This window comes from Urocampus carinirostris, chromosome 8 (genome assembly GCF_059441175.1).
Source record: "Urocampus carinirostris isolate Australia breed hairy pipefish chromosome 8, RoL_Ucar_1.0, whole genome shotgun sequence".
NCBI classification, from domain to species: domain Eukaryota; kingdom Metazoa; phylum Chordata; class Actinopteri; order Syngnathiformes; family Syngnathidae; genus Urocampus; species Urocampus carinirostris.
In genome coordinates this window covers 30,618,826-30,641,936 of record NC_142356.1, presented here as the reverse complement: position 1 = coordinate 30,641,936, position 23,111 = coordinate 30,618,826, and the positions used below count along the sequence as shown (strand labels likewise).

The following is a 23,111-nucleotide window of genomic DNA, read 5'->3' as shown; positions in this document are numbered from 1 at the left end:
AAATCCGTGTTTTGACCCAGCCACAGAAACACCGGCGCGTGATAAATAAATGAATAATGTCAGCTTCTTCAGTGAAAAAAATTTTGTCCTTTGACTGATGACTGGAGGCTTGTGCAAAAAATGACTGTGCTGTTTGTGCATTATGCCTCGAGAGCGATGTACCTCGCACATCAAGTGTTAAACGTCATTACGAGACAAAACATGAATTCAAGGTGTAGACATTAAAACGCGCTGTGTCCAGGTACGGCAAACAAACACAGACCCTAAAAACTTTTGTCACTGCTAAAAACACCACCACTGAAGCAAGTTATCACTTTGCTCACTGCATAGCAAAGCACAGAAAAACATTTATATATGCGACCAAATCAGCTGTTATTTCTGTTGCACTTATTTTCAAGTAGCCTTCTGCCTTGTTGCTGTTATTTCAACTTTTTATGTTTTCTTCAATAAGATTTCATTGATGAATGGTATGGTAGCTGTCCATATCACTTGTTTTTGATTGTGGTGCATTGTTGATGAAGAATGGTTGATTCTGGTTGATTCCTGTGGTAAAAAGTTGAAGCAGTGTCTGAAATAACGTCTGCCAGGGGCGTCCATCTTTTACGTCGGGCGTACAACTTACTAAACGTCTCTGCCCAGGTGGCCGACAACTTTTTCAAGAAAAAAAAATATTTTGTTTTCTTTTCTTTTTTTTTTATCAAATAAAACGTTTGCTTTACTCCGATTTCGAACTCTTCGTTCGGTTTGGAAATTTCAGAATTTCAGTTTGTTTAGCAATTTGCATACTCGGCAGCCAATCAGAAGCCTGCATCGAATAACTTTGTGCTTCCGGGCATTCCCGAGCGTAATAAGGTTGTGCATTTCCATATCATTTTCCAAAGTAGAAGCACAGAGAACACACGAAAAATTGATAAATGGTTAGGAATTGAGCCAAAACCTCAGCTCTAGAAGAAACATTCAAAAGAAGCTATCAAAATTTATGTCGCTAAAGAACTTAAAAGTACATTAAAAGCATCATGGAAAGAGGAGTTCACATGGCTTGTAGCAGACGACGCAACGCAAACATTGCATGAATGAAGATGAGAAAATACAGGTACATACTGATGGCATATGGAAAACAGCGATGTTATATACATGCAATGGATGCTATAAGTAGATTTATAATAAACTTAATTTTAAAGTGTTGTTCTGTTATATATTTTGATTATCAATCCTTAATAATTTGCAACAATGTTTTTGTTTTTTTTTGCGATTAATTGTCTTATTTTAAGTTGTGAAAAATGGGGCAGGCGACTTTATGGCTGGGCAGGCAACTTTTCAGAGTTGTCTGCCCTGGTGTTCGGTAACTTTTTGTCATGAGTTTCAGACACTGGTTGAAGTCATGGATGTCTACAGGCCTCTCCACATGTTGCTCACATTCATTTATTAAACGTTAATGTGTAACCCGGGCAGCAAGGTGGAAGACTGTGTTTGAAGTCCCAGGTTTAATTCCAGCTGCTGACATACCCTTCTGCGGAGTTTGCTTGTTTCCTCCCATCCATCCATTATCTGCACCCCTGATCCTCATTAGGGTCGCGGGGGTGCTGGAGCCCATCCCAGCTATCCTCGGGCAGGGGATACCCTGAACTGGTTGCCAGCCAGTCGCGACACACGGAGACAGACAATACTCACTTGCTGAGGGTTTCCTCCGGGCACTCCGGTTTCCTCCCACATTCCAAAAACATGCATGTCAGGTTAATTTACCGGTCCAAATTGTTTGGGGGCGGCAGTAGCTCAGGAGGTAGAGCAATCGTTTTAGGATTAAGGGATCCCAGTTCGAATCATGTTACATGTCGAAGTGTCCTTGGGTAAGACACTGAACCCCCAATACCCCCAATTAGCAGGTTAGCGCCTTACATGGCTGCACAGATCACGGCCGCTATTGGGAAATGTGAAGCACAATGTAAAGCGCTTTGGGAAGTCATTGACTTGAAAAGCGCTATATAAATGCAGATCATTTCATTTCATTTCATTTCATGTCCCTAGGTATGTTTCCTCCCACACACCAAAAACATGCATGGCTGGTTAATCGGCGATTCGTGATTTTCCGTAGGAATGAGTGTATGGACGGTTGTCTGTCAATGTGTGCTGGCAACCAGTCTTTGAGGTCGACTGACAATGCTCCAGGACCCCCGTGACCCTAATAGGGGTAAGCAGTTTGGAAGATGAATGAATGAATAACGAGTAACCCTCTCTTTAACATATTAATGTATTAGTTAAGACATTCCCTTGAAATAATGCATTTCCAATCGCTTGCATTAACCCACTGCTTCTTATTTTCTGTCATGACCCCATAGGAAGAAGAAAACCTCTTGGTGGGAATACCACTGCCCCCTAGTGGAGTGGAAGTTCAGTTCCACTTTATTCTAGGACAGTTGAAAAATGGAAAAGAGGTGAAACGCGCCCCCCAAAACAATGAACAACAGTGTACAATAATTGTCCAAATAAGGAACTAGCATCTTGTTAAATCTCCTTTGTAGTTGTCCAATATTAAAAATAGAATAAACTTATCACAAACAGAACATACAACCATGAGGACAAACAAACACAAAAAAATGAGGATTGACTCTCCCGCCGCCTTTGGTTTCTTCTGGTGGTCTAAGAAAAGAAAAGAAAAGAAAAGGAAAGTAAAGGAAAGGAAAGGGAAAGACAGACAGACAGACAGAAAAAGAAAAGAAAGACAGAAATATCTTAGACACTGTCTGACTAGATTGGTGGATTGATCGGCTCGTTTTAAAATGTTTGACTCGCTTACAAACAAACAAGAATTTAAAAAAACAATTGAATTGTCAGTGAAGTTTTAAGGAACAATGATATTTCAATGATCTTGAGCCCATTGCTTTTCTGCAGGTAATTTTTCCCATATAGCATATTTGTGGTAATTGGTTTGGGTTTATCTACAGAACATATTACCTAGACTATAAATATTGTTTATAAATAACACGAAAGCAACGTTGTTGACGCAGGTTTGTCAAACAAAGAGTCCATTCACATGTGGTGGCCACAGGATGGGTGAGTCGGTGGGAGGGGGGAAGACTATTGGTCGCGAAGATTTTGGTGACCCCCCCCCTACAAAACAAAAGTATGTTGACAATGGCCGTCCGTATATTCATGCAAAAATATATGTATATTTTTTATTTTATTTATCAAAACACTTACAAATATATGAATGTGTAGCAACGTGAGACACATTAACTGTAAACGATGTGAATATGCACACACGCACACACAGACAACAAAAGCCCTGGATGACATGAGGAGAGCGATGCTGCCTTCATGTATACTAGGTGAAACCAGTACGTCACATATAGTTCCAGCTAATTGAGTCTTTCTGCGACAGTACATGCGCTGTCACGGTTACTTACCGGCACCATAAATTCATTGATTATTTTTTTCTCCGGGTCTTTAAATGAAAACCTGAAATTTTGTAATGTAGAAAAAAACAGGAACGTAACACCGATTCGCCAGGTGGGGAACTGATACTCCTCACGTCCTACAGCACTTGAAGGCAACAACAGCATCAGCAGTAGTGGTGGAGATCCCGGCTCCTGTTAGAGAACCGGCTCTTTCAGTTCGGCTGACTGAAAAGAGCCGACTCTTTCGACTCCAAAACATAACATCGTTTTTTATTTATTTATATATTCCCAATAATAATAAATAGTTGTGCACCAAATCAATTCATTTTGAAGATGTATCTTGTTACTATATTATTGTTTCAATATACAATAAACTTTTACCTCATTTAAACTCTCAAATTGTTTATATACCAGTCACAGTCACAGGTGCATTAAAGAGTTAGAGAGGGAGAGAGGGTGGGGGGAAGAGAAAATAGGGTAAAAAAGACAGAGGGAAAGACCTAAAGAAAGAGGCTGAGAGAGTAACAGAGGGAGAAAAAGAGAAGAGAGTGAGAAAGAGGAAAAAAACACATGGAGAACATAGAGGGGAAAAATAAAAAGAGCAAAAGAGAGAGATAATAACAGAGAAAAATAGTGAGAAAGAGAGAACATGTGAGTGAAAGAAAGAAAGAGAGAAAATGGGGCAGAGAAAGAGAGATAGAAAGAAAGCAAAAAAACAGAAAGGTAGAACAAGAGATAAATAGATAGAGAAAAGAGAAAGACAAAAAGAGAAAGAGTGTATGAGAAAAAGAAGGAGAAAGATAGAAATAAATTGAGAAAGAGAGAATTCGAGCGAGAGAAAGAGAGATAAAGAGGGAAAGATAAATAGCAAAAGAGAATGAGAGAGAGCAGGAGAAAGGGAAACAGCGAGAAAAATAGGTGGGAGCGTTAAAGTCAAGTCAAGTCATGTTTATTTGTATAGCCTTTAATCACAAAGAGTCTCAAAGGGCTGCACGGGTTATTGCAAACCACAGAGAATTATTAGAGACTATTATTACACCATCCTCTGATCTAAAACCTACATGAGGGCAGGGAAATCTCAAAAACCTCAACATGAGGAAAATAAAGAAACTTTGAGGAGGGACCGCACATGTGGTAATCCCCCTTCCAGGATGACCAGGCTGCAATGGATGTTGCAATAACAAATAATACACAGATATTGTCAACATTAAAATAAAGGTTATTCATATGATATAGAATAGAAGTGTGTTTTAAGCTTAGATTTAAACATTTCCACTGAGGTTGCAGATTGAATCTCAGGGGGAAGAGCATTCCACAGCACCGGTGCCCGGATGTAAATCTGAAAGATATGAGGGAGCAAGTCCATGTATGATTTTGTGTAATACCAACAGAACCTTACAATCACATCTTAAGCTAACAGGGAGCCAATGCAGGTTAGCTAAAATCGGGGTAATGTGATCAAACTTTCTTGTTTTACTTTAAAGACCTGCTGCAGCATTTTGTACCAGCTAAAGGCTCTTGATTCTGGACAGCGGGAGACCGGAGAGTAGTGCATTACAGTAATCGAGACGTGAAGTGGCAAACGCGTGAATTATAGTCTCTGCATCTGACTGAGACAGCATAGGACGAATTTTAGTAATGTTGCGAAGATGGAAGAAAGCTGTTCTAGTAATATTCTTCACGTGTGTTTGAAAGGATGGTTCAAATATGACACCTAAATTTTTAACTGAGTCACTCTGGGTTATCTTACATTTGTCAATGTTCAGAGCAGTTTTTGAGAACAAGTCACGGCATTTAGATGGACGAATAACTAACATTTCAGTCTTTTCAGAGTTAAGGTGCAAGAAATTGAGTGACATCCATTCTTTTATCTCAGTGAGGCAGGCCTTCAAATTTCCACAGTTTAGTGGGGCAGATTCCTCCATTGGAAGGTATAGTTGAGTGTCATCTGGGTTGCAATGGAAACTAATATTACAGTAATCCCTTGGTTATCGCGGTTAATGGGGACTAAAACCACCCGCGAAAAGTGAAAATCCGCAAAATAGCAACGCCCCTTCAAAAATGCTTTAAAAAAAATAAATATATATATATAAATATATATATATATATATATTTTTTTTTTTAATTATTATTTTATTTTATTATTATTTTTTAGACCCGGTTAATGGCGACCAAAACCACCCGCGAAAAGTGAAAATCTGCGAAGTAGCGACGCCCCTTCAAAAATGCTTAATTTAAAAAAAATATATATTTTATTATTATTATTTTTTAGACCCGCAAAGCTCTGAACCCCCGAACATGGAACCGCGAAGTAGCGAGGTCCCACTGTATACTTGCGAATAATATCACCTAATGCAGGGGTCGAGAACCTATGGCTCGCGAGCCATATATGGCTCTTTCCATGAGTACCTGTGGCTCAGAAACAAATTTGATTGCCTGCAAATTTTCTCCATCTCGCTCAAAACATGAGCTTTTAATCCTGATCAAATACACGCAAAGCCAAACCAAAACTGAATATATAGGGCACGTTTTTCACTACAGTCAAGGTATCACAAAAAAAAAAAGAAAAAAAAACTCGTTTTGGCTGCACAATGCTAAAGAATCCTTTATATAAAAGCCCACTATATAATCTGTGTTCAGTGCTCAGATACCTTATGATGAATCCACAGAACAAACTCTAAAATACGCCAAAACACAGGAAAGAGAACTTAAAGTTATTTGATTGGGTGAGTGGGAGGGATGGGTGGAGCTATGCAAAAAGTGCAAGCACTCCCTCCCATCTCTCGCCCCACGCCGTATGCGCCAAAGGTAAGCACATCAGGCTCCCTGTTTGCAGAATGTTGTGACGTTTTTACAAAATAACTGCTTGCATCTGGTTTTGAAACCAATATGTATGAAAAAAAGGGTCACAATGAGTTTAACCGATCTTGAGTAATTGCAAGAAAGAGGCAAGTTTAAAGTGGTATGTTTGTTGATTTTGGGACACGGGCTCTGGCGTTGTTCTGGATTTGTATATTTGTCAGAAACTGACGGTATGTTCAGTTGATTTTTGCAATTGGGAGATGGAATAAGAGCTTGCTCTGTCCACTCCGCGCATCGGCCCGGTATTGCAGTACCTCCGGGAACGGTGCATAGGCACTGATCGCTGCTTGGCCCCGTGGCTAGGACCTTGACTCAGCCTCTTGGCTGGGAGCAAGTGTCTCGGCCTCTTGGCTTTGTAGTGTATTATGATTTGACCGAAAACAGATAATGGATAAGTGATAAAGAATATAGAACAATAAACTTCTACAAAATCCCCCACCTCACATTGTTTATTTGATGTTACTAGTGTCAATAAAATTGTTCAAACTTGAAACTTTACATATTTTTTTATCAAATCATCAAAAATAAATGTGCTGAAGACTAAGCTTCTGTCTGGGGAGCGGGTTTAGCAATTTAGTCAATTCGTCTCATAATATGTGGTTTGGCTCTTTCCCAAAATAAAATTAATATATTTTATGGCTCTTTGAGTCAAAAAAGTTCCCGACCCCTGACCTAATGGAAGCATGTAAATGCTGAAAAGAAGGGGGCCAAGTACTGAACTCTGCGGAACACCACAGGTAACACTAAAGGGCTCAGATCAATACCAAAAAGAGAGCAAGAGAGAGAAAGGGAACGTTAGAGCGTTTCGAAGGGAGCTGCCTCCTAATTGACGGAGAGTCGTCTCATTGTGCCGTTTCGTTCGCGAACGATAGATCACTAAGCAGCAGCCTTCCCGGTGGGTCAGATTTGGCTGGCTGGTCGTGACGTGCAGACTGAAGGGAGCAGAACGGAACCGAACTGGAGCGACTTTTCCTGGCGGGGCAGCGGATGCACACTAACGGGGCCTTCGTCTATCTGTCCTTCGCCGCCGCTTTACTCACACTGTCTGGCTGAATCTGGACTCGCGACCTCCGGCTATGGATCCGTCCATCTCCTCTTCTCGACACTGAGGGAGCGTCGGATGCTCGAGCGGCCGTCGAGGAGGAGGGGAGGACTGGGTGACGGCAGGCATCTTGGTAGTTTAACGACCACCAGGTGAGACGCCCGGATAAGGGCCACCGTTCACTCGGGCCGAAAGGGAGACTCGGGCGTTTTTTGTTTTTAAATAAATGAAGGTGTGTGTGGGGTAGGGGAGGGAGGTTCTTGCGGGTGAGAAGATCGGTTAGCCTGCTATGTTAGCGGTTAGCAGGGCTGCGTCTTTGGCTGGTCTGGAAAGGATGCTACCTATTCGGGGGGACAGTTGCGGCCTCGCCATACTATACCACCACCGAAGCCCCCCACCCCAAATCCCATTCATGATTGATTCGAATCAAGATGAAAGCAACACCACAGCCTCTTAAGCTAACATTAGCACCCATCACCTCCCCATCCTCCCGCTAGAATCCTCCGATCCGCCGACAAAACGGCACCTCACGCCCGGCGAATACTGCGCCCTAACTATGGCACACTTGTCGAACATATCGCGTGGTGGGCATTCTATCCTTCGATCGGGAGGCATTTGCTCGCCTTGCAAAGAAAATGGAAGCACGCCTAACGGATGCTGTTATGTAACAAATAAATGACACCACACACGCCCTTGAAACAAAAGCGTTGGTTCTGTGTATGTGCGCTTGTTGGACGCACAGGGCAAGAGTGGTGGATGAGAAAGCATCTACTTTAGTCGTCATGGTTCGGAGGGTCGGATTCTCAATTCACGACACCGGCATCTCGGCCATTGTTGGGTTTGTTGTCATCCTCCAGTGGAGACGCGTGAAGAGGCGTTAGCAGTGTGGCTGGAACCTTCACAGGGCCTTCTGCACATTTCGAGTGATGATTTAACTTGTATTTATGCAGGGTATTTGGAGAAGGTTCTCGTTTGCAAATGCCTTTCTGGTTAGAGAACAGACTATAACTGGCTCCACGACAATATTTCCCCTTTTAAGGGGCTATCCGTGTCGCACAGAGTCAAAAAGGTCAGAAAAATAATTATTGGCAAAAATGTATATATTTTTTTCACAGACTGTAGAGTGTTAACATACAATCAAATGTTCTCTAAGTTGATCTTTAAGGGATATGGTATCTTATAAAGATAAGTCAAGATACAGTAATATGGTATTTTATAAAGATAAGTCAAGATACAGTAGTTTTGGTGTTTGACCCGAGCCTCCACAAAGCATTAAACACACTTCGAGTGATGGTTAACTTTTATCAATGCTGGTGATTTGAGAGAAGATTCTCTTTACCAATGGTTATCTGGCTAAAAGGCAGGACAAAAGGCAAAATACGAGTAGACACATGGCAATGTTTCCTAGAAAGTGTCTATCCGTGTTTCGGAGTATAAAAGGTCAGAAAAAGATGAATTGGCAAAATGTAAATGTTTATTTTTGACAGGCTGCAAAGTGTTCACATTTGTTTTATCTCTCATCAAATGTTCCTTAACTTAATGGTATGATATTTTATAAAAGTGAGACAATATATAATAGTTTTGCATGTTTTTTTGAGTTTAAAATATTACCCTCCAAAACAATCTGGTCAAAAAGACACAAAGGTTCCTTAAGAGATTTATGTCTTCTATTTGATTGCAAAGTGAAAGTTGAAAAACAATTTTTTTTTTAGGTGTTGTAAAGGTGGGGTGCGGCATTTGAGGGGTCTTTAAAAAAGTGAAATACTTTCTGTATTGGGTTTCTGTTGACGATACTTTATTTTCAGCTGCACCTACAGCATGTCAAAGAAGTGAGTACACCCTTCACATTTCTGCAGAGATTTCATCATTACGTTTAATTGAACAACACCGCTTGGACACAATGAAAGGTAGTCTGTGTAAAGCTTATATAGCAGTTCAAATTTGTTTCTCCCCCCCAAAAACTCAAAATACAGCCTGTAAGTAGCAAAACAAGCCCCTGTTAACATACGTGAGTACACACTATAACGTAAAAGCCCCAGAAGTATAATATTATGTGTCGCCAAAATAATTTTGCTGAACCACCTTAATCCTCCTGGCCATGGATTTCACCAGAGTCTCACTAATTGCCACTGGAATGCTCTTCCACTCCCCCATGACAACATGACAGAGCTGCGGGATGTTTGAGATCTTGTGCTTCTCCACCTTCCCTTTAAGGATGCCACAAAGATGTTCTTTTGCATTTCGATCTCGAGCAATGCTTGGCAAGTCCATCCCTTTTACCTTTACACTCTTTAGAAAAGTCTTGGTCATCTTAGAAGTATATTTGGGGTCATTGTCAGGCTGGAACATTGCCCTGTGACCCAGTTTCTAGAGGGAGGGGATCATTCCTTGTTCCAGTATTTCACAGGACATGCTTGAGTTCATGTTTTTCTCAATGAAATGCAACTCCCCAACTCCAGTTGCACCCATGCAGTCCCAAACCATGACATTCCCTAAGCCATGCTTGACTTTAGGCACAACACAAACATCTTTTTGCTCCTCACCTTGTTGCCGCCTCACATGCTTCACATCATCTGCGCCAAATAAATTTATCTTTGTCCCATCAGACTAGAGGATCTTTTTCCAGCAATCCATTGCTTTTGTTGACAGACTTATTTTCATTATGCCATAGCAATGTTTCTTTAGTGATATTCTTCAAATACAGTCCAAACGCTGACCCAAACCCAAATAAAGATGAAAAAAGAAGAGTCAATCAAACACTTCCAAGAAATGCACATATTTGCACATGCATCATGAATGAGCTGACGTAAGCTAAGAGATGGCGATAGTGAGTAAAAAAGTTCCAAATTCTGTACAGCTTTAAACTACCCTGTTTAAGAAAAAATTCTAACCACATTTGACAAAGTAAAGGCAACAATGACTATTTCAGGACTAAATTAGTTACATATTTATCCATTGCAAAGGTGTGCGAACACAACCCAATATTAGGCATTCATTTTGGGACCAGACCAAATTCAGCCCAAAATGCTTCATCCAAAAGAGATCTGGAGCTACAGTAGGTGGGTAACGTTCACATTTCTTGGACAAAAAAATAATATGAGGGGAGTCAGTTATTTACCAATTCCCATCAATAAAATAGCCTGGTTCCTAACCATTTAGCTCATTTCAAAAGAACCCTGATTGCTTGTGTGTTACTACGGAGACGTCAAGCTACAGTACAACATGTAAGACATGATGAAAATTGCGACTGTCAGTGATCATGGAATAAAAGGTGAAGGATTGGGCAAAAACTTTGTCTGAGCTTAGCTTCCATCACACTTGGGCTCCTAAAAAAGCTCCTGATTGTAAAATAACATTTGAAATCTCTGGCATTAATGTTATGTTTCTGTATCACTTTTATCCGCTGCTTAGGCTCTTCATGTTGCTTTTAGGGATAACATTAGAAGTTATAAACCAAAAGAGAGCTAAAGTTTAGCATAATACTGTCCCAATTGTAGTTGCATGTGAATTTTTCTTCCCCCAACAAAAAAGATCATTTCCAAAAAAGAATTCTCTTACCCTGATGATGGTTTAAAGGAGATATACGTAATTTGAAACTTTTTAGTAGCGGCCGCCATCTCATGACTTGTGTCATTATTGCAGCCTCTGTTCAGTTCATTCATGATGCGTGTGCACGTACGTACATATTTTGGAAGCGCTCTAGTAAACTCATTTTAAACTTTCTTAGGGTATGGTTTGGCGTTTAGACTGTATTTGAGGAAGGTCTCTTCTTACTTTCACCATATCCATTCTACACCAATAAATAGAAACAACAAAAACCTGTGGGTACAAGCTTGACATCACTCTCCAGCCCTGCTCTCACCCCCATTTCTCCTATCTGATGTGCTCCGCCCCAAACTTCTCTGCTTTAACCAAGATCAAAACATACAAGTGTGGAAAATAAAGCATAAGGGCTATTTGAACTCAGCTATGCATTGTTAACGCATACTTATTGGAAAAAAATATTTAACTTTCAACTTTTTAAGGACACCTCAATGATGCAGCCCACCTTTAAACTTTCTCCTTGGCCTTTGTAATGGTTGTGTGTGATGATCGTGAAACTTCTGTGTGCGACGTGTCTTAAAATAGTTTGTCAGTTTACTAAATCTATCAAATAAATATTCAATAATAAATGTGCTATTGACTAAATTCTTGCTATTCTATTACTCTTTGAGACCTCAACTTCATCTCATCAATGTCATCTGGAAAAATCACCGACTGAATCCTGATTTTTCGTCTAATGGTACAAATATTTATTATCATCACCATGTTCACATCATTTTAGCAGCTTCTGTAAGAATGTTAGCTGCGGAGTAGCAGGATTCTGACCGAGTATGAGTAGTGTTGCACTAGTATGTTTGAATAGTGCATGGGCACACCTTTGGCTTAATTCTAGCATTACAATAGCACAGTTAAGCTCAATGTTGACAGCATCCTGTTAAAACTTTTTTAGTTTGTTAAACAGGGTTTGGAAACCTATGGCTCACGAGTCATATATGGCTCTTTTTATGAGTACTACATCTGGATCGGAGATACAATACGATTTGCATAATAATTTATTGAATCGTTTAATTATATTTCAGCAGCAAAGCCAGGACAATACCAATTACAGTAATCTAAGGATTCGGTCCTATATATATATAGGGCAGAGTCTTAACTACAGTTTACAGTCAAGGGGTCACAACAACACACCCTTTTTTGGCTGTACATCGCTAAAGAACTCTTTATATGGAAGTTCATTAATCAATGTATGTTCACTGTTGGGACACTTTGATGGAAACCCACAGAACAAGCTGTAAACACCCTAAAACTCTAGCAAAGCACTCAGAGCAATTTGATTGGGTCAGCGGTAGGAATGGGCAGAGCTATGCACAGTGCGTGCACACTTCTTCCCCTTGCCCAGCGCCGTCTGCACCGAATGCAAATACATTGGAATCATGTTTGAGTATTTTGTAACATCTTTACGAAAGAGCTTTGCTTGCACGCTGTTTTGAAACCATTATTTAGGACAAAAATGACAGTCAAAATGAGCCTCAACACTTGTAAGTAACTGCATAAGTGAGACAATTTTTAAGTTGTATATTTATATTTATATGGGACACAGCCTTCAGCATTGTTATCATTTCAGCGATTTTATCAAAACATCCAACGTCACACAGTGAAATAAAATGTGCTGAAGAATTGGCTTTTGCCTGAAGAGCGGGTTTGGCGGTTTTGTCTTAAAATATATGGTGTGGCTCTCTCAAAATGTTTTTAAATATCTTTATTTTTACGGCTCTTTGGGTCTAAAAGGTTCCCGACCCCTGTTGTAGAATGTGACACACGTTTTAGCAGAGCGTTAATGATTGCTTTGCTGCTGAATGATGGCCACCTTATGACCATGTTGAGCTAGTTTTCATCTCAATGGCCCGAATTCCCAACATGTCCAAGCCAAGAAAGATAAATCAAATGTCAGGAGGAACGGAAATAAGATGCATGCGAGGACGCAGCCTTTTTGATGTCTCGTGGAAGTGTGTTGCGTTCCCCCACTAAAGCAAACAATCTACTGACTTTGGCTTCATTTGTTTTGTTTCCTTCCAGGCTGACTCACCGGGGAAGCGTCTGACCATAGAAGAAGAAGAAGAAAAGAACAAAGGAGAGGAGGACACAAGAAAAGAGAGAAACAAGGAGGCGGGAGAGAGAAGGTGACAAGGAGGCGGGGACAGGTGGGCCCTAATCCTGGGACAATCTGCAAGAACGAAGAGGCGACGCCACAATGAGCGACCAGAACGTTGTCAAGGAAGGATGGGTCCAAAAAAGAGGTGACATGGCAAACTTGTTTACCAGTGTTAACTTTTTTCACCCTTTTTCAAATTTTGTGTCGGTTTTATTCCAATTTAAATTGAATGTTGAATGAACGCATTTAGTCGAAGATATCCTCTTTTTCCTCTGTCAAGTTTTAGCTGATATCAAGTCCACATAATTTCATTCATTTAGTTATACAATTTATCCATCATCCATTATCTGATTATCTGCACCGTTTATCCTCTGTAGGGTCGCAGGGGGGTGCTGGAGCCCATCCGAGCTATCTTCGGGCATTGGGCAGGGGACACCCTGAACTGGTTGCCAGCCAGTCGCAAGGCACATAGGCACAGACAATTCACTCACTCATTCACACCTAGGGACAATTTGGACCGGCCAATTAACCTAACATCCATGATTTTGGAACGTGGGAGGAAACTGGAGTGCCCGGAGGAAACCCACGCAAGCACGGGGAGAACATGCAAACTCCACACAGGAGGTTCGATGTCATGACCTCAGAACTGTGCCGCACACGCGCTAACCACTGTGCCGCCGTGCTGCCCTGTTTGTCAGCAGATGTTATCGAATTTTTCCGTCCGGTCAGAAATTAGTAAAATAAAATTTCCTCTTTTTTGGGAAAGAGAATAATGTGAATGAAAAAAAATGCTGAAATGGCTTTTTGTGATTGATTTCCTGAAATTTGTATTTTCTCCCTCTCTGTTTAAATACAAGGTTACAATAATATCAAAATCAACAATTTTATGAAAAGCATTTTTGAAGGGGGGTCGCTGCTTCGCGAATTTTCGCGGGTGGTTTTGGTCCCCATTAACCGGGTCCCAAAAATAATAATGATAAAATAAAATAATAAAAAAAAAAAAATCAGCATTTTTTAAGGGGCGTCGCTACTTAGCGGATTTTCACTTTTCGCGGGTGGTTTTGGTCCCCATTAACCGCGATAACCGAGGGATTACTGTATATATACTCCCATTAGATTCACCTTAACACAGTTACATGACATTTTTTGGGGGGAAAGATAAACAAAATCAACATACGGGTGACTATAAAGTCAGATAAAACATGAAAACTTTTTATGAATTCTCATCATACCCTATGATTCAACATGCTGGGTCATTGTGACTGAAGATTTGAACATAATCATTAACATTTTCATCTCCTTGCACTACTTTAACTAAAATGTCGATTGATTCTACTTTTGTATTTTTTTGGTGACCTTAAAGGGAGACTGTAGTATTTGACCACTTGTTTTTTTTACCACCAGGGGGCGTTAATTAATACACGCTGCCCCTTTATTTCTTCGTCTTACGTTTACCAATTGCCAAAAAATCTCTACTGATTTTAGTCTTAGTAATTGTTCCTTAGATGTTTCTTTCGTATAAATTACCGTAGTCTAGTTTTCGCCATTGAAAAATCTGTGTTGACAAAATATTTTTGTTGATGGAATTAACACTATTGTAAACTAATTCATAAATTGTATTATGTGGTAAGTCATATTTTAAAAAAAAAGAAAAGAAAAAAATAGTTCCAATTTTTTGGCACCTTTATTTAAATCTCCCAAAGAGAGCCTAATGATTTACAGTAGTCCAGTTCCAGTGTTTTCTCAAACTTTTTTGAGACAAGGCACTTTTTTTTTTAATTAAAAAAAGAAACCCAAAAGCTTTTAAAATTGATTCCTTGCAACCGTTTCAAAGGGTGATTTATCATGTTGCCTAAATTGACAGTATAACATTTTTTCCTATCATTTGCGATACCCTGGCTCAGAAGGTATACAAGTTATCATTACATAACAAGTTAACATAACAATACAAGTTAAGTCATTTCGGTTAATAATTTTAATGCATTTATAACTGGTTTTATCATATTTATAACATTTTCTTGAAAAATAATAAAATACAATTACAAGACAAAAGTAAATTCTGTTTTAACCTTTTTGTAAAATAAAAGATAATAATTGAAATCATCAAAATCGTGGAAGATTTTTACTACATTTGATTTATTTTACCATCCATTATCTGCACCGCCTATCCTAAACAGGGTTGCGACATGGCGGATGAGTGGTTAGCACGTCCGCGGCACAGTTCTGAGGTCATGGGTTGAAATCAAGCTACCAACCTTCCTGTGCGGAGTTTGCATGTTCTCCTCGTACTTGCGTGGGTTTCCTCCAGGCACTCTAGTTTCCTCAAACATTCCAAAAACATGCATTTCAGGTTTATTGGCCAGTACAAATTGTCCCTTGGTGTGAATGAGCGATTGAGTAGTCTGCCTCTGTGTACCCTGCGACTGGCTGACATCCAGTTCAGGGTGTCCCCTGCCCACTGCCTGAAGATAGCTGGGATGGGCTCTGGCACCCCCACGGCCCTACAGAGGATAAGTGGTGCAGATAATCAGATAATGAATGGATGGATGGATGTACTAAACTTTACTGTATTGTGTACAAGTAAGAAGATCACAAACCTCACTATTTTCACTAAAACCTATTGGGATTGATTGAGCGCTTGTCTTGGGACCGAGAGGTCACAGGTTCGATTCCTGGCTCCTCCAAGTTAAATGTCGAAGTGTCCTTGGGCAAGACACCCAACTATGACGCTGCTAGGTGTGAATGAGCGAGTGGGTTGTCTGTCTCTGTGTGCCCTGCGACTGGCTGGCAACCGGTTCAGGGTGTCCCCTTCCCACTGCCTAAAGACAGCTGAGATGAGCACCAGCTCCCCTGCGACTACACTGAGGATAAGCGGGGCAGAGAATGGATGAATGGATGCATGATTTATTTTACAATTGTTTTCGCGGTACAATCTCAGACAGCTTCTTGGAACAAAATAAGTAATTTAATATAGTTCCCTCACGACCGGATTATCAGTATGTAAAAAGAAAAAAAGTAATATGCAGCCACCTACTGACATAGATGAATGTTACAGGCATGTTTTTTGCCAAGATAAAGTTGGGCAATTTCCTGCGGCACACCTGAAAGGGCTCACGGCACACTAGTTTGCACTGGCACGCTGGTTAAAAAATACTAGTATAGTCCATTAAACCAGTGATGGAACATAAACGGAATGTCGTCAGAGGGGCTGATTTGAAGGAATGAATGAAACTTTATTTGGAACATGAGAAAACAAAATAAAACAAAGCAACAAGTCAAAAAACAAAAACAAATTTAACGTAACATGTCTGAAAAGAAATGGGAAGAAGAATATTCTTATTTAATTCTACCCCTTCAACTTCCTTTTTAAGCGTGTAGATCTCGTGTGTATATACAAGTAACAAGCGCCTCATGAATATACATATTTACAGACGCTCTGTGGCTGCACAGTCACTTTATCATCATCATCACCGCCACCACTTGCTAACAATAATTGTATAATGAGTAACTTAACTAAATTCACAGGTTTACTTTTGCATTACACAAATTACATGATATCAGTACCTTAAACGCATGGAGCTTAAGCTTATTCAAGGAAAGCCATTTTTTAAAGATCAAACTTTACAATCTCATAGCCATGTGTTTTGAATCCCTATTAATAAAATCAACATGTGTTAATTTCTGTGGGCAGGTGAGTACATCAAGAACTGGCGTCCTCGCTACTTTTTGCTGAAGACAGACGGTTCCTTCATCGGCTACAAGGACAAACCGCAGGATTCGGACCTGGCTTACCCACTCAACAACTTCTCAGTCGCAAGTAAGACAAAAAAACAACATACTTACGCACGTGGGACATTTTAGGATCACCAGTGTAAAGCTTTTCTTTATTTATGAAAAACATGTTTATATTCTGTTTTACTTCAGGAATAAATAAACTTATTATAAGACTCTTATATGAATGAGATCTAAGCTTGTTTCACACTGTTATTCTTTCACTCTTAGTTGACATTGACTGTGCTATTGACACCTTAAAAAAGGAAGAAAGAAAATGTGTATTTCGAGATATCAACATGTTCCACCAAACCATGTCAGTTTTTTAGGCAAAAATGTATCTGCATCATACACAGGCTATTAAATTAGCCCTTTATCTTGTACTTATGAATCCTCGAGCAACTGGACCTTAGCCTACGCAACTCTTCTGACCTGTGGGTTTACTTTCAACGAAATGGTTGCGTGAGATGACCGTGTGTGTATTTATATTTTCTTTAGAATGTCAGCTAATGAAAACTGAGCGTCCTAAACCCAACACATTCATCATCCGCTGTCTGCAGTGGACCACAGTTATTGAGAGGACGTTTCACGTGGACACACCGGACGAGAGGTGGGGCTTCATTGCTCTGATTTGTTATTAAATTACTGTAATCTATGATCCCAGAATTTGTTAAATATTCTCTCCTCTTCTAACGTTCACTTATAGTTAAGTAACGGAATGAAATCTTTTAAATCAATTGCTTTCTGTTAATATTTTGTTCTTCTTTTGTGCCTGATACCGAAAACACAGGCAAAATCCGTGAAGTACACATCATTATTTTTACAATTAGCATACCATTAAATACTCTAATGCAATGAAATTAAAGAACAAAAACATTTTACAGGCCCAAGCATTCGTTTAACAAAATAAAGTATTGTATACTGTAAACCTTTGTTTATTTATGAGCATTATCTTCAGGACTGTTAAGCCATTTAGAATATAGAGCTTAACGCAAATCCATGAAGTAGTGAAACTGTGAAAAGTAAACCACAGATAACTGTACACTGTTTTATTTACCTTTTAATATTGCAAAAGTTCGTTTTAGTATTGTCATTTTAGCACATCTTAAATATCATGATTGTCATCTAACAAAATGAGGCAATCCAACAAGCCGTAAACGTCATTATTTTAAGTGAAATAAGAATCTCACATGTGTATTACTGTAGATGGATTTTTCTTTACGCACCCATGTAATGGCTAAAATGCTTGTTGTTTTCCTGTGCGGGGTTGCCAAGTGTAAGAATTTAGAAGAAAGACAGGAAACTAGGGCGTGGGGCTTGCAGACCGAGGTCACAACAATGTGGACTTGGAGCAACATGCTATCTACGCTAACACCACCGTACCACTGAATGATCCGGTAGGGATGAGTGGGCGGAGGCCATCCAAATGGTGGCGGAGTCGCTGGCCAAGCAAGAGGAGGAGGGCATCCTGTGCAGCCCCACCTCACAGATCGAGAACGTCAATGAGGAGGAGATGGACACTTCCATCAGCCACTATAAACGGAAGGTTTGTATGTTCATGAACAATTCTGTTTGACTCTTGGCATTTCATCCATCACATTCAAGATAGGCCTTATTAAGTTTATTTTATTTTGCTGAAGTGAATGGTTTAATTATTTGTAGTTTTGGTCAATTAGATGGCGTATCTCGTTTTCAAGGCAAAAAACAAATCTAAACTATTATTTCGAAGTAGCTTTCCAGTACAATTCTGAATGTCTAACTTGTTTGTTTTTTTACCTTTTCTAAAGACAATGAACGACTTTGACTATCTGAAGCTTCTGGGAAAAGGCACCTTTGGCAAAGTCATCCTGGTGCGAGAGAAGGCCAGCGGAACTTACTATGCCATGAAGATTCTCAAGAAGGAAGTAATCATTGCCAAGGTAAGCAATCTTATGTTACAGCTCTTTCATGCTAGAGTTAAAAAGAATAGAATAAAATACAGTAGTTGAATTGTCTTTACTTTTAATGACAACAACGTTGTAAACATTGTTTGATATGAAATTAAAGATGGCACTCCAGGACTAATAGAATGAAAACATTCCTAACCCTAACCCTAAGAAAAAAGGGGATAAAAGAATGTCAGGATAATATAGGCAAATATATTTGTAGACTGGCCTGTGTTGTAAGTGCAATTTTCTTTCGTAATAGTGGATTCTAGCACAAGTGCAAAAAGTAATGAAATAATATTTTACAAGCAACAAAATTGTCAAATTATTTGATAAATACAATATGAATACCCATTTCTCTATACAAGAAAGATGAGAACCTGTCTTTGCGTCTTGTACTTGTTTTAGGGGCCGGTGGTGCCTACCAGAGGGCTACAGGTCAAATAGGTGGTGGTCGCTGCTATTTTTGGCAATTTAATATTAACTATTGTTATTGTGACATTTAAAAGACAAGTTAGATGTTTGTTATTGAATTAGGTCCAGTTATCAGAAGAAAAAAAAAAACCTGTTCAAAATGTTTGACCAAGTGGCCCTGTTGTTATAGCAGTGTTACGCGCTTGGCCAGTCATCCCCCCACACTTTTTGTTGTTGCATTTTTAAAATTCCAAACAAATAATACAAATAATTGTATTATTTAAAAAACAAAAATAATTTGAATGAGCCAGCTCGGCCCCTGAGTGGTTAGTGTGTCAGCCCCGCGGTGCAGATGTCCAGGGTTTAAGGGTCCGTGTGGAGTTTGCATGTTCTCCCAGTGCATGTGTGGGTTTCCGCCCACATTCCAAAACATGCATGGCAGGTTGATTGAGGGATCCAAATTGTCCCTAGGAATGAGTGAGCATTTGAATGGTTGTATGTTTTCGTGTGCCCTGCACTGGCTGGCAATCAGTTCAGAGTGTCCTCTGCCCACTGCCAAAAGATGGGGTCCAGCGCCCCCGTAACCCTTGAGGATGAGCGGTGCAGAAAATGGATGGGTGGATGGATTGATTAAAACAAAATAAAGACTTACTTAATGAACAGGACCTATATATATATATATATATATATATATATATATATATATATATATATATAAGATATACTTGTGACAAAAATACCCTGACTTTTGGCAATATTTCACTTTTTAAATAGAGTTCCTGCTTACACAGCTGTAGTTTCAAAAACCGCGCGAATTACGTTTAACACGATGACAGCAAAAATATATGTATTCATTTGTAACTGGGTTAACTTTGAGAATTTTTATTATTTTATCTAAATGATAATTCAGCAAATTTACTTTTTATATTAAAAACATATTCTGCCTATTGTAAAATTTGTCACAGAAATACTAGCTATTTTCATAAATGTAATGAATAAAAGTACCATATTTATTTGTGTATAACAAGCATTTTTTTTTAACTGAAAAGAACTCAAAGGGTGTGTGTTGCACACAAGGTTTTAGCGTATCTGTGCAATGATTGATCAGTCAAAAAAGCACCGAATCTTTACCACTGGTTCACCAGTGACATAGATGACATTTGAAAAGGCATTAGGTTCTATTTTGTCCCGTATGACCGCCAGAGATGGTGCTTCAAGCACGGAATTTTACCTTCGCGCTTGAAGCAGCGCCTCTGGCAAGTCGTACGGGACTCAGAGCCGGCCCAAGGCATAAGCGTGCTAAGCGGCTGCTAAGGGCCCCGCAACCGCTAGGGTGCCCCCAAGAGAGGATAACGTTTTGGGTGCCAACGTTGTCCCCATTGTCACTTTGTGTGTCCACTGTAAAATACTTGTACAGAAATGCAACAAAAATAATACACAAGCACTACAAAACTAAATATCAAATATATTGCTTAAAAAGAGGGGCCTCGTAAATTATTATGCTTTTATCCTGGAAATTAAAAAAATAGTATAGAATTACTACAAAAATACTAATACAGTAATACTGTATTACAAGATACAACTACATAATTGTTTACTCCAAAAATACTACAAAAAGACAACTACAGGAGTATTACAAAAATACTAAAGAAATATGACAAAAGTTCCACTATGGAAATACTACAAAAATACGACAAAATACTACTAAAATACTACTTTGGAAATACATCAATTATACTTCAACTGAAATACTAAAAAAAATACATAATACTAGAATATAAAAAACTAGTAGAAATATTAGTACAAAAATACTACTACAAGAGGTTTACAACAGAAATACTGCAAATTACACTTATAGTGATACGTACTACAAAAATTCTCCAATGGAAATATCACAAAAATGCTATAAAAATAAAACTACAGTAACATTGTACTACAAAAATACTACAGAAATACTACAGATATTCAAAACATTCCTATATGGAAATACTACAAAATACAAGAGATCGTACAAAAATACGAGTCAAGTCATGTTTATTTGTATAGCCCTTAATCACAAAGAGTCTCAAAGGGCTGCACAGACAACAGATTATTGCAAACCATAGATTATTATTATACCATCCCCTGATCTAAAACCTACATGAGGGGAAGGAAAAACTCAAAAACCTTAACATAAGGAAAATGAAGAAACCTTGAGAAGGGACCGCACATGAGGTAACCCCCCTTCCAGGATTGCAATAACAAATAATACACTGATATTGTCAACATGAAATATAGGTCATTCATATGCTATAGAATAGAAGTGTGTTTTAAGCTTGGATTTAAACAGTTCCACTGAGTTTGCAGATTGAATCTCAGAGGGCAAAGCATTCCACAACACTAGAGCCTGAATGAAGAACGCTCTTTTCTTGGCTCTTGGGATCACTAGTAGACAATCATTCTCAAAGCAAAGGCTCCAGACCGGAACATAGGATGAAATTAAATCTGAAAGATATGAGGGAGAAAGTCCATGTATGATTTTATATACTACCAACAGAACCTTAAAATCACATCTTAAGCTAAAATCGGGGTAATGTGATCAAACTTTCTTGTCCTAGTTAAAAGCCTTGCTGCAGAATTTTGTATCAGCTGCAGGCTCTTGATTGCGCATAAGACACAAATAAAAATGGTAATAATAACCAAATTTGCACACAAAGCACAAATCTCAACAACTTCTAGGTTTAAGCTGAGAAAGTGAAACACAATTTTGTACCGGTTTTTAATCAAAAATTAGTGTTGTGCGTTATACTGATGAATGATAAATATGGTAATATTAACCCAATTTGTCCGGAACCGTTCACACTTAGCACAAATCTAAACACAGGTGAATGTATTTGTCTGAGATGTCATCATGTGTGTGACAAGATTGTTTTTTGACTTTACAACAGGATGAAGTTGCTCACACGCTCACAGAAAGCCGGGTATTAAAAAATACTCGACATCCATTCCTAACGGTAAGGCATATCGCAGTCGAGTCATAGCAGCTTTTTAAAAAAAGAAAATGTATAATTTTATATATATATATATATATATATATATATGTATAAAATGCGCTCTTTCCCATTTGTGGTGTAGTCTCTCAAGTACTCCTTCCAGACCAAGGACCGTCTCTGCTTCGTCATGGAGTACGTCAATGGAGGAGAGGTCAGAAAAAGAGGGTTTTCTTTTCCTTTCTGTTATGTTTCTGTGACGTTAGTCACACAAAGTGCATTCACCACACTCTTAACATCCATCAAAGCAGATTAATATTACTTTTTTTACCTTCTATTTTTTCACTTAGTGTTTAGGAACGGTTATAAAGCCAAGAGGGACACGTAACATGAGATAACAAACCTCCACTTTTTGTTAGATGCACAGCAAATAATTGCCCTTTCTCGAGTTACTGTATTTATCTTTAACACAGCAAAAAAATAATGTGAAAGCAGCTACACTCGAATGAATTTATTTTACCTGAGCACTGTGGTGAAATAGACTGTGATGCCATCTTTTTTGCAGCTGTTTTTCCACCTTTCACGGGAACGAGTGTTTTCCGAAGACAGAACACGTTTCTACGGTGCCGAGATCGTCTCCGCTCTTGACTACCTGCATTCTGCAAAGATTGTCTATCGGGACCTCAAGGTGATGCGCCATTGCTCCAGTTTTGTGTTTGATAAACGTTTCAAAAACGGAATATTTGCCATTGCTTCTGCTAATAGTAAGCATAAAAAATGATCTCACAAAAGCTTCCATTACACAATTCCAAACTGCTATTCTTAATAAATGCAAAATAAGAGGCTGTTGTTGGGAGGTTTTAGTTACTAATAAAATACCACATTTTTTTTAAGTTATTTTATTGGAAAATGTCATATTTTTTTTCAGAAAGTATAGTTTAAAAATTTGTTCATAAAGTAATTTTGACTAAGAACTTCCGAACACAATATGGGATTTATGGATATTAAGCAGCGCTTATTTTTACCTGGACAGAAATT

At 39.0% G+C, this 23,111-nt stretch overlaps 1 protein-coding gene and 1 pseudogene across 1 annotated transcript in view; both read left to right on the top strand.

The window, feature by feature from the left end:
* Positions 1–6,407: 6,407 nt before the first annotated feature.
* On the top strand, positions 6,408–6,533 carry LOC148361594 (U2 spliceosomal RNA; annotated as a pseudogene).
* Positions 6,534–7,133: 600 nt separating this feature from the next.
* akt3b (AKT serine/threonine kinase 3b) overlaps positions 7,134–23,111 on the top strand; it is a 31,837-nt gene continuing 15,859 nt past the window's right edge. The window contains exons 1-9 of the mRNA XM_088342333.1: positions 7,134–7,451; positions 12,919–13,139; positions 16,686–16,811; positions 17,264–17,375; positions 18,167–18,311; positions 18,553–18,684; positions 22,032–22,097; positions 22,219–22,287; positions 22,639–22,761. Of these exons, the coding sequence (XP_088198459.1) occupies positions 13,094–13,139; positions 16,686–16,811; positions 17,264–17,375; positions 18,167–18,311; positions 18,553–18,684; positions 22,032–22,097; positions 22,219–22,287; positions 22,639–22,761 (819 nt within the window). The 5' untranslated portion in view covers positions 7,134–7,451; positions 12,919–13,093. The remainder of the gene's footprint in view (positions 7,452–12,918; positions 13,140–16,685; positions 16,812–17,263; positions 17,376–18,166; positions 18,312–18,552; positions 18,685–22,031; positions 22,098–22,218; positions 22,288–22,638; positions 22,762–23,111) is intronic.